The 12,480-nt window shown below is 44.8% G+C and overlaps 1 protein-coding gene across 1 annotated transcript in view; it reads right to left on the reverse strand.

Annotated features, from left to right (window-relative positions):
- The window catches only part of LOC308079015 (uncharacterized protein), a gene marked incomplete at both ends in the record, with an annotated part of 96,896 nt that overhangs the window by 46,815 nt on the left and 37,601 nt on the right, over positions 1 to 12,480 (reverse strand). The window contains 4 exons of the mRNA XM_080420353.1: positions 1,856 to 1,940; positions 2,719 to 6,008; positions 9,959 to 10,062; positions 11,651 to 11,735. Of these exons, the coding sequence (XP_080276479.1) occupies positions 1,856 to 1,940; positions 2,719 to 6,008; positions 9,959 to 10,062; positions 11,651 to 11,735 (3,564 nt within the window). The remainder of the gene's footprint in view (positions 1 to 1,855; positions 1,941 to 2,718; positions 6,009 to 9,958; positions 10,063 to 11,650; positions 11,736 to 12,480) is intronic.

A 12,480-nucleotide genomic window follows, 5' to 3' on the forward strand; every position in this document is an offset into this window, starting at 1 on the left:
GAGTTGGAAAAATGAACCAATGATTCCAACGGATCCAATGTTTATCGTTTAGTCACAAGCTCTTGTTAATATACTTTCCATTGGTTAAAACCACAGACACACTTAAAGGGATAGTTCACCCCCAAAACATATTTTTTTCTATTGTTTACTGACCCCATGGAGACATGAATTCATGGATATTCTTTTGTTTTTGTCGCATTCCTAAGTCAATAATTTGATGACCAGCGGACCGGTAGGCAGTGTATTCAAGTCTCCATTGGGTGACTAATCGATAGGAAAAAAAAGTAATTTTGGGGGTGAACTATCCCTTTAACCACTTTCAACAGGAAAGTAAACATTTTCAAGTTATATTTTTTTTCCTTAAAAAATTGCAAAAATAGCAGATCTACAGCTCACAGTGCATCACGATACGACGGTGCTGTGAGCTTGTACATATCGTCTCTGTTGGGTGGAAACGTCATGGTATGTCAAAAACTGTTGCTTTTCAGGATTCAAATTCAAAAGCATCAAAAGCAGCAGATCCACATCGCTAGAAACACAGCTAGAAACGCAGCTAGAAACACAGCTAGAAACGCAGCTAGAAACACAGCTAGAAACGCAGCTAGAAACGCAGCTAGAAACACAGCTAGAAACGCAGTGCGAAGCGACGCGTGTCAAGCTTGTAGATCTGCTACTTTTGATGCTTTTGTGTGACGCTGAAGTATGATCAAGAAGGGCCGTTCATTTATGAAAAAACACAGAAAACATGGAGGTAAGAGGTTTCGCCCCGACAGAGGCGATATAGGCTACTATTTAACCCATTGAGACCTGAAGCCGATTCTACATGTCTCCTAAATCTCAACAGTATTCTGAAAAACGTATGTTTCTATATCAGTGGTGCTCAATCTTTTTTATGTCCAGGACCCCCAAAATGATATGTAATTGGCCGCGGACCCCCATCAAAATATTTTGTTCCAGGGACCCCTAGAAGCAAAGAATAGAGTTAAAAATGTTCGCTTTAAAAATATTTATATTCAAATATTTTCACACATTTTCACGATTTTTCAAAAATAGTAGATCTACAAGTTCATAGCGCGGCACTCGGTGCCGCGCTATGAGCTTGTATATCTGCTATTTTTGAATAGCGAAAGTGTACAATTATGCTTTTTAGCTCAAATCTAAAATTGACACAGTTCCAGGTCTTAAAGGTTTAATGACATTCACTTTTACACCACATTCAAAGTCTTTGTCCTGGTCCTTCAAAAGTGTACAAAAAGTTTTAAGTGAAAATTCCATTCCATTGATCAATGGCAGGTGTTTTTCTCTCACATTTCTAAAGCCTTTTCAACTGCAATGAAAAAAGAAATCTTTGCCTGCGGGTGTCGCTGGTGAGGGATTTTGCCTGTCAATCATCGCCTCTGCTCCGCCCCCCCCAAAGGAAAGGATAGGGGAGGGGAGGGGCGAGGAGGAGAGTGGGCGGGATTATTTGACAGTGACTGTCGAAGGGCCAAGCTCAGATTACTTTTCAGCCTAATTATTCAGAAAACCCCAGACCACAGAAAATCCACTGAATGTTTTAAGTTCAGGTTTTTTGGGTGTAATTGAGGTCACAAAACCCCAAATAAAACATTGAAAATAAAAAAAGTGAAAATGAATGTCATGATACCTTTAATGGGTTACGCTACTTTTGTTCAACACTGTCATATAACAAAGTATGAAACAGGGCACCAATATTTATGAAAAAAAAACATTAAAAAAAACATGAAACGCTGTTTCTGCCCGACGGCGACGATGCACTGAACCACGGAACCACAGAGTGTAAGAAGTGGAGTTATTGTGTTGTTGTGTTGTGTTGTTGTGTGTGTTGTTATCTGACCGTTTCCACACACAGTGGTGACCACACACACGCCCTCCTGGAGGGTGTGGCCTCCGGAGCAGCTGCTGCAGTTCCCCCTGCCCGCCTCCACGCAGGTCACACAGCTGGCATCACATCTGAGGAGGAGAGGAGAGCACACACACACACACACACACACTGTAAAATAGGGATTGTGAAGGGAAGGAAAGGACTGTATGTAATGGTTCATGGTTGGCAGTGTTCGCCTTGGTGTGTCCACACAAAACACTCGGATGCAGTCTTCAGTTTAAACTTTACTTAATATATGCAGCAGCACAGTAACAGCACAGGCACATGGCAATAGTAGGGGTATGTGTGGTCTAAAGAAAGGAGATGAATGCATACAGTATAGATTAGCAATCATAACATAAAATACCATACCATAATTATAGAGGAAAATAATACCTTCATCATCACACAAAGGAAATATCTGCATTAGCACATGGTCTGTTTCCCATTAGCCAAACAATTAGGCTCAACACAAACATGACTTATGACTTGACTTAAACATAAAGCACATCTCTGCTGATCAGCATTCAACCAAACAAATATAGCACTGAACACTCACTTATCGTCATTGACGCACACAAAAAGGAACAGGTTTGGGTCTGGAGTAGGTGACAGTCAGTTTAGGCTTCCTCCTTCTCTGTGTGGAAAGTCAGACTGATAATTCTTAGCCTCTGAGGCAGCACACCTGTTCTAATCAGTTGATTATCATGAACCTCAGCTGGTACATAGCTAGTTGAGGGTGGTATCAATTGGCACTCCACTGTGCTCTTGAGGGCCTTTGCAACAGCCGCCCCCAAATATGCAAGGCATATTTGCTCCATGTAAAGGCCACGTACCATAGGGGGTCCTGGGCCACTATCATCCTTATCATTGTTGTCTGGGATCTCAGGTAGAACCACCAGTCGGGATACAGGACGGGTGCAGACCACTTGTGGTAAAGCATCATCTGGCCGCCCCATCAGGCCGCCCCAGTTTGGGGTTGCGGGATCTACATGTGCAAGGCTCGACAAGAGGTAACCCAAAGGCTTCGAGTTAAGGATAATGGGGTGCTTAGTAGACAGATCTAGGTCTTCAGCCTGTTGCGGTTGTCTGAGGTCTGTAGCTTGATCGAACTCTGGTGACAGGGTGCATAGATAGCTACTACAGTGCACTGGCTTCCCTGGTTTCAGGAGTTTGGATTCTTCTGGGAAGTTTCCCAGCTGCACTCTCTGGTAGATGAGTGACTCTGCCTTTCTGTAGGCATTAGCGGAGGGATTGCTGCCCTGGTCGGCCGCCCCGTGAAATACTTGTGCTGTGGCATCTAGCAGATCCTTCCAGGTACTAAACTGGCTGACGTCTGGGACTTGTTGTGAGTCTGTGGTAACAGTGGTGATGCCACAGGAGATAGGCTTATGAGGCTCTGTCGTATCTGCTGAGGGCTCTATAGTTGTTCCTGCTGGCCTTTCATAGAGAGGCTGCAGGAGGAACTGTGGGCTCTGACTACATCGGTTTGCCTTTGCAGGGTCAGGCATGGTTGTACCTTGAGAGAGATCATCCGCCGGGTCCCGAGTGAAGGGATCGACGGACGTCAACAGGCATTGTGACGGCTGCCGTTGCTGCTTCAGGACTCTGGTTGGACCTTGGAGTGTCCATCCCAGTCTCGTCTTTATTGCTGCTGGCCCACCAGGTGGCCCCAAGCGAACAGGCTCAACGGGCGTGATAAGGTGTGGGTGATCTGATCCTATAAGTAACAGTGGGCTCACCTGTTCAAAGGTTTGGAGAGGCAGGCCTCTGAGGTGTCTGTACCTTTGCTGCAGCGCCGCCACAGGATAGGAGTGATCTGCTAGCGCCAGGTTTGTTGCAGTGAAGGCTCTATTGATCAGGAAGGTCTTGCTATGGCCAGCAGCTGAAGACACGCTGAAGGAAACAGACTCTCCATGGATGGTCTGGGTGTCCTGGCGCACAGTTCTTAGGGACAGGTTTTCTGCACTGCCTTGCAGACCTAGCTTCTGGGCTGCAGCTGACAGAAGGATGGTACGCTGGGACCCATCGTCCAGGACAGCGTAGGTTTCCAGTGTTCTGTCACCATGCTTTAGGAGGACTTTAATTACCTTCAGCAAAACCCGATTGGAATCTCCTGGGTGGTCAATATAGAAGGTCTCTGACTGGGTGCTCACAGGTTGGCTGTCTTGCTTGTCTGCCTTTTGGTTCAGTTCGTGAAGGATCTGAAGGTGCATGCCTTCACAGATGCAGCATGGCTTCTTTAATGTGCATTGTGCAGCCATATGGGGCCTGCCACAACGCCAGCATCGCTTGTTAGTGCGGATCCAATCAGCCTTTTGTTCTTTGCTGAAGGTCATGAACCGCTCACATTGGCTCAGGAAGTGCTGGTCGTTGTCACAGTAGGGACAATATACTCGTGATCTTGTTTTCTTCTCCACCACAGTAGCTTCCTCATCTGAAGCTTCCTCTGTTCCATGCAGGATGGTGGTAGGCCTAGGTCTCTGCTCCCTCCTCCAATCTGGTTTCTGCCCTGTCTGATCCTGTGGTTTCGTACTACTTGACAGACCTTCGTAGTCTTGGCACCACGACTCCCACTGTAGCCACTCTGAGAAGTCCTCAAGACTATAGACAGTGCCAGGGCGAGGTACCATCTGTCTCCGGAACGAGGATCGCAGCTCTGGGGGCAATTTGCCAAGTAGCCTTGCTACATGCGACCCACATCGCAGTTCAGCTTCCCCTTCTGGTCCCAGAGTCTTCAACATGCCCACCAGGGCACGTATCTGCAGGGCAAACTTGTCAAAGGCCTGAGCATCGCCGCGGCGGATGTCTGGGGCATCCATAACATTGGCTATTTTCCTTAGAGCCAGGTGGTGTGGTTGGCCATATTTCTCTGTCAAGCCTGCCATTGTGTCACTAAAGGGCGTGGGAGAATTGAGGTATGCGTCTGCCACTAAACAGGCATCTTCCAGCTTTAAGTGATCGACTAATATTTGATATTTAAAGAGCTCGGTGGCGTCTTCGGGAAGGAGGTTCTGCAGGGCCAACTTTAACCGAGCAAACTCACCAGGGTCTCTATGGGTGAAGTAAGGGATTGTTGGTCTGGGCCCACGGTAAACTGCCTCTTGCCTCGCTGGATCTGTGATTTGCGATAGCTGTCTAGGAGAAGGGCGCTCTGGTCTTAAGGCTTGCAGCTGGTGCTGCTGCCGCCGTGGCTGTGGACTGCGTCGTCTGCTGGAAGGTCTAGTCTGATGCTCCTGAGAATGGTAGGTGTCTCTAGTTGGGTTACTTTGTGCTGCATGCGGTAGGGCCCAATGAAATGCAGGCGGATTGTAGCTATCTTGCATAGGATGGCGATAATACGGCTGGTGGCTGAGTGGTAGCGAACTGGGATATGGGGGGAATGAAGGATGTCTTGAGGATGGATGCTGTTGCTGGCAGACTGTTTCCCGCATCTGCTGAAGCTGACTCATCATCTGATCCAAGATGACTGTCATATCTTGATTAGGTGGTGGACATGGGTTCTGTGGTCGTTGGCCATTGTTCTGCTGCTGGAGAACCTGCTGGCCACTGGATTGGTAGTCGGGGAGCTGTTGGTAATCATCATACACCTCCTCGCCATATTGGGAAATTGGAGGAGTGGAGGGTGTGGGTGACCCCCGTGGGGCTGGTGTGGATGCAGCAATATCTGGCCGTCTGTATATGGCCCTTGGTCTGGGAATTGGTGCGACCGGGTGTGCACGTGTATCTTCCCTTGGTGCTCCTAGCTGATCTGTGTCTCTCTGTGTTGAGGACCTCTGCTGTGAGGTTATGTCCATCCTCCCCTGTCGGAGGTTGGGGGACATGCCCGTACCTTGGTCAGTAGAAATCCTCAGCTGTCTCAGCTGGCTCCGCAGGTCGCGAATAAGCTGGGCATCTGGGCCATGTTGATTTTGAATGGCGTGCACCTCCTCACATAGCTCATTCCACTCATCAAGTGTGGTGTCCCATGTCTGGTGTGAAGGGGAGGCTAGGTCCATCGACCTGCCTTCTGGCTCTGCAGTAGGATGATGCTCCTCTTCGTGCCTGTCTGTATACTGTGCTGCTAAACTAGGTCTAGGTGGCTCACTAGTACGTCTGCGTACAGTAGACTGAACCTCGTAATCGCCTAGGTGAGATGGAAGGCGTGTTTGGGGTCGAAGGCGGGTGGAATGGGTCCATGGTTCCTCACTGGAATAATCGGGCTCCATCCTTTATCCTCAGTAAACACTAAGTATCCGGCTCGAGGGACCAAATGTAAAATAGGGATTGTGAAGGGAAGGAAAGGACTGTATGTAATGGTTCATGGTTGGCAGTGTTCGCCTTGGTGTGTCCACACAAAACACTCGGATGCAGTCTTCAGTTTAAACTTTACTTAATATATGCAGCAGCACAGTAACAGCACAGGCACATGGCAATAGTAGGGGTATGTGTGGTCTAAAGAAAGGAGATGAATGCATACAGTATAGATTAGCAATCATAACATAAAATACCATACCATAATTATAGAGGAAAATAATACCTTCATCATCACACAAAGGAAATATCTGCATTAGCACATGGTCTGTTTCCCATTAGCCAAACAATTAGGCTCAACACAAACATGACTTATGACTTGACTTAAACATAAAGCACATCTCTGCTGATCAGCATTCAACCAAACAAATATAGCACTGAACACTCACTTATCGTCATTGACGCACACAAAAAGGAACAGGTTTGGGTCTGGAGTAGGTGACAGTCAGTTTAGGCTTCCTCCTTCTCTGTGTGGAAAGTCAGACTGATAATTCTTAGCCTCTGAGGCAGCACACCTGTTCTAATCAGTTGATTATCATGAACCTCAGCTGGTACATAGCTAGTTGAGGGTGGTATCAATTGGCACTCCACTGTGCTCTTGAGGGCCTTTGCAACACACACACACACACACACACACACACACACACACACACACACACACACACACACACACACACACACACACACACACACACACACACACACACACACACACACACACACATTTTAACCATTTATTTATGTCCACTAGGGCTGTCAACTTTCCTCAGAAATGATATTCGAATATTGGTGTTAAAAATTGGCAGATATTCAAATATTTTCGAATATTATTATTATTAAAAAATATACATTTATATATATATATATATATATATATATATATATATTATTATTTTTTTGTTGTTGACAGAAACAGTACAAAAAACAATGTATTGAGTGCTCGGATCCAATAAAACATATCTTTTGTTTGTTCTTATAACTTCATACATTGTTTTTTGTATTGTCTTTTTTTTCTCCCAATATTCAAATAATATTCGAATATCGAATATTCGTTTGACAGCCATTGTCCACACAAAGGAGAGCATGCATACAGGGACACAAATATTAAAGGTGCAGAAAGATTACATTCACAAAATCATGGCATAATGTCTTCATGATACAATAAGCAAGTCACTCAGTACTCTATGGGTATACAGTAAGTAGCAGCGTCTCCGCCCATATGTGGCGGCTGCCAATTGTAGCAGAGACAGCGCAATACTTTGCCAGCCTTTTTGCCTCCTTTTTGGGCATCCCCAGTCGTTGAAACCCTCTAACAACCAGTCTGCGGGGATGTCCCAGGCTGCCAAATATAAAAACAAATAGTCTGCACCTATAACCCAGCTCTGAGATGGTATGTATACGTAGGAGTGGTGTATTTAATGACCTTGGTCATAAAGGCCTCCTCTAGGCTCAGAGGTGCAGGCTATCTCTAATACAGACACTTCCCTGGACTCTTCATCAACCACAACAACATCTGGTGTATTAGCTGTCAAAGATGTAAATATGTCTGGGTTATGACAGAGATAATCTCTCAAGAACAGATTCAGAGCTGCGCTTGAATCTGTCGGGAGCCGTGTTGATAACCCATGCACATTGGCTACAAGTGGGCGGGCCTTCAGATCAGGAAGCAGGCCGCGCTTTACCCAATCAAATGTAGTGGGCGGGATTTACTGTCTGCGCGCTCGCTTCCCACTAAAAACAAACCGAAACTCATTTAACAATAGCGTCCTCGAAGCCGACAAAACCACGGAAAGATATTCACGTTTTAACTTGTTCTTTCATCATAGAAACAAGTGGGCTTATAACCAAAACGATCCATGTTCTCTGGGAGAAGTGGTGTTAGTGTTCCGTGGAGAAATATTGTTAGTGGGAATGAAAACATAGGCGCACCACCGGAAGTGGAGGGCTGAGGGCAGACCAAAACCCCGGTTTTCAGTGAGCATAAGTCTATAATCACCCCCCCCCCCAGAGCCAAATGCAAAAGTGAAAAACAGCAGAGGGCGCTGTTTTTCCTTTTTATTTGTCGATGGGTTCCCAGATTGTGACAGAGATAAATCAGGTATAATTCCATCCCTGGCAGTACGTGGCTCAGGAAAGTAGAATGGCCGCTAGAAGAACCGGAAGGTTGCCAGTTTGATCCCGGGGTCCACCAGAGTTAGTGCCAAAGTGTCCTTGAGCAAGGCACTGAACCCCATAATTGCTCCTGATGAGCAGGTTTTCCTCTGCCATCGGTGTGTGTGTGTGAATGAAATGCACCTTGGATAAGGGCGCTATATAAATGCACCATTTCCCGAACCCATAAACCTATGGCTAACCCAAACTGAAGCTTTGTAAGCCTAACTCTAAGCATTCTTTTTTCTTTTTTTCCCCTCTTCTCTTGTGTCTCTCAAATTCTACTATACTTGTGGACACACACACGCACACGCACACACACACACACGCACACACGCACACACACACACGCACACACACAGAAGTCAACAATCCCAGTATGGCTGGCTGGCCATGGACAGATAAACAGACCTGTACACACACACACACACACACACACAGAGTGGGCTCACCTCCTACAAACCCGCTGCCCCTCCTCCTCTATCTCTGGGTCTGGCTCCACGGCGTAGAAAGCGGCGCTGCAGGCCGGGACGCAGCGCCACTCTTCCATTAAGTATCCCTCTGCACACTGCTTACACGACTCCACGCCCTCCCCTGTGTCACACACACACACACACACACACACACACACACACACACACACACACACACACACACACACACACACACACACACACACACACACACACACACACACACACACAAACACACACCATTAAGTATCCCTCTGCACACTGCTTACACGACTCCAGCCCCTCCCCTGGTGTCACACAACAAGGCACACAAAGTACACACAGGCTACAGCAGTGGTTCTCAAACTTTTTCATGTCAACCCCCAAAATGACATGTATTTGGCCGCGGACCCCCATCTGAAAAATATTTTCAGATATACCCCCAGATGCAAAGATTTGAGTTGCAAATGTTCGCTTTAAAAATATATATTATTGAAAGATTTGCAAAAATGTACACGATTTGCCATGATTTGCCGCTCACTCTGTGCCGCTCATTGCTCATTGCAATGAGCTTGTATATCTGCTATTTTTGAATAGCCTAGTTAGTAAGTATAACATATGGTTAAAGTGGTTAAAATGATTGTGACGCTAATTTAGTAACTAATTGTAACTAATTTAGCTGGGGACCCCCTGAAATCTACTAGTAAATAAAGTTTTCAAATAATTGTAGTGGAGTAAAAGTACAATATTTGCCTCTGAGATGTAGTGGAGTAGAAGTAAAAGTATTAGAAATTGGAAATACTCGAGTCAAGTGCAAATACCTCAAAATTTTACTTAAAGATGTATGCCAAAATCCATTTGAAAAAAATGCTTTTCACTGTTCTCAGGTCAAATATTGATATGTGATTAAAATGCGATTAATTGCGATTAATTAATTACAAAGCCTCTAATTAATTAGATTTTTTTTAATAGAGTCCCAGCCCTAATTACAATACATACAATAAATCATGGCACGGTGGCAAGGTAACCACGCTACACACAACCCTAAACCACCTCTACCAAAGTGTCCTATTGCTTTAAATGCAAACTGAGGATGTTGACAGTGTACTGTGGCTGTCAAATCCTTTTTTCCATTTGAGATGCCTGCCTGTGTGACCTCTTTGACCCCTCGACCTCTCACCTGCACAGGAAGCGCAGGCCTGATGGCAGGGCTGACAGGTGTTGTCCAGCTTGCTGTGGTAGAAGCCCGGAGCACAGCTCCTCTGGCAGCGCGTGCCCTGCAGACTGCAGAGAGAGAGAGAGAGAGAGAGGGGGAGAGAGAGAGAGAGAGAGAGAGAGAGAGAGAGAGAGAGAGAGAGAGAGAGAAAAGAGAGAAGAGAGAGAGGGGTCACACGTCACACGGTGACACACAGCCAGTCCTGTGACTCACTTCCATTAAGACAGCAGGCTCAGGTTTCCAAACCACTACGGTATAAATTAAAGTGTGCTGTACTGTAACTCATTAAATCTACTCGGTAAAACTTCATCAGACCTGACATTTTATGAGGAATTACTTCATATAAATTACTCATTTACTAACGCTAATTTATGTGATGGCGCCGGCGTGGAGTATAGCATTGAATTTATAGTTTCCCCTTGTTGGAGCGTAAAGTATTTCTTTGACTTATTTTGCTGTGATGTGAACACAGAGCTATACCCACTTTCAGCCTGCGGTGTAACTATTTTGGGAATGTCAGTGTGAAGAAAACAACTAAAAATAATAATGAATCAAGTTCAAAACCTTTCCAAAAATATGTACGTTTTCCAAATATAAAGAAATAACCGATGTACGCAATGTGCTGTGACGCCATGTGAACTGGTAGAACATACAACGTACAAGGTCTTAATTACTTGAAGGAGTAGTTGAGAAATGACTTATTTTCTATCAATTACACACCCCATGAAACCTTGCATTCATGGAGATTTCTTAGTTTTTGTCGAAACACTACCCTTCCTCTTTTTCTTGTCTACTTGTTGTTAACTAGTTGTACGAACTCTTGTTTTATTGTTGTATTGTTTTATTGGATCTTGTTTAGTCGATACACTTATTTGTTTTAGCTCATGCTCATTTGATTTTGCTATTTGTCTCATCTGTTTAAGAAAGTAGGTAGCTGATATATTGCACTTTTACCTTAGCGCTAGGTATACTGTACTCTTGGTTGCCTGTTTTAGCAGAAAATGCACTTAAGACTTCTGGTGATTAGTAGTTTCGTTCCTTACCTATGTTGAATGCACAAGTCGCTTTGGATAAAAGCGTCTGCTAAATGACTGTAATGTAAATGTAATGTCGCATTCCTGAGCCAATAATTTTTTTAAATAAATATAGAGTAGCCAATCATCTTTGACCCCCTTTTCTCCCCAATTTAGTCGTTATACCAATTAATTCCTCCCCACACACATTGCTGTGTTGTATCCCACTGAGCTTGTAATTTCAGCTTTTATCTACAAAAGTATGTTTGCAGAATGTCGGCCTACTCTACTTTTGCCTATTATACATTACATGCCCAGAATAGGGATGCTAGCATTTACGTGGTTAACTGAAAACCCTCTACACTTACTGCAGTATAATTTTTTCGGTTAATCTCTATAAAAGAACGTGCTCGCCGAAAAATGCACTGTGAGCTTGTAGATGTGCTATGTTTGACAAAACGTACCCCCCCCCCCCAGAATATAGGGATGCTATAGGGTTCCAGTAGGTTTATAAAGGTATCAGAGGTTTATCTCATGTTATTATGTGTGCGCATGGCAGAGTGTGTGCACGGAATCTTGATAGCCCGGAGGAGCTATATTTACCAAGCGTTTAAGTACCAACACAGAAACGGGGTCTTTTTACCTTGTGCCTGTTCTGCATTCTGTGCAGATGCTGGGGGATGTGCACTTCAAGCAGTTCTCATTGCACTTCCTGCACGTATTCACATCTGTGGGGAAATCCGACAATACACACAGTGATTAATCTTTTTCACTCACACACATTATGCAAGGCAGAGCCCCACACTCACACACACGCACGCACACACACACACACACACACACACACACACACACACACACACACACACACACACACACACACACACACACACACACACACACACACACACACACACACACACACACACACACACACGCACTGCAGTTACATAAACAAACCATTCAATAGCGAGAGCTCACGTTCAGCTGCATTCAAAGGAGCTTCATACACTGTATTATAGTGAGCGTTTAGGCATAACTATTGGACGGCTAAAATGCTAAATAAGTAAATAAATAATAAGCAAGTAATATTTTCAATCAAACATTTACAATTTATAGGCATTTAGCAGACGCTCTTATACAGAGCGTCTTAACAAGAGCCAAATCAGAGGCCTATAAAACAACATGAACCCTATAGTCAACAAATGCCAGGATATACATGTCAGTCCCCTAACCCATTAAGACCATGAACGCATCTGTGTAACCACTCTAACCGTTATTTTATACTTTGGCTATTCAAAAATAGCAGATCTACAAGCTCATAGCGCGGCACCGAGTGCCGCGCTATGAGCTTGTAGATCTGCTATTTTAGAAAAATCGTGAAAATGTGCGCAAATCTTTGAATATATATATATTTTTAAAGCGAATATTTGTAACTCAAATCTTTGCTTCTGGGGGGGGGGTCCCTGGAAC

This window comes from Gymnoscopelus braueri, assembly GCF_963280865.1.
Source record: "Gymnoscopelus braueri genome assembly, chromosome: 22".
Classification (NCBI taxonomy): Eukaryota; Metazoa; Chordata; class Actinopteri; order Myctophiformes; family Myctophidae; genus Gymnoscopelus; species Gymnoscopelus braueri.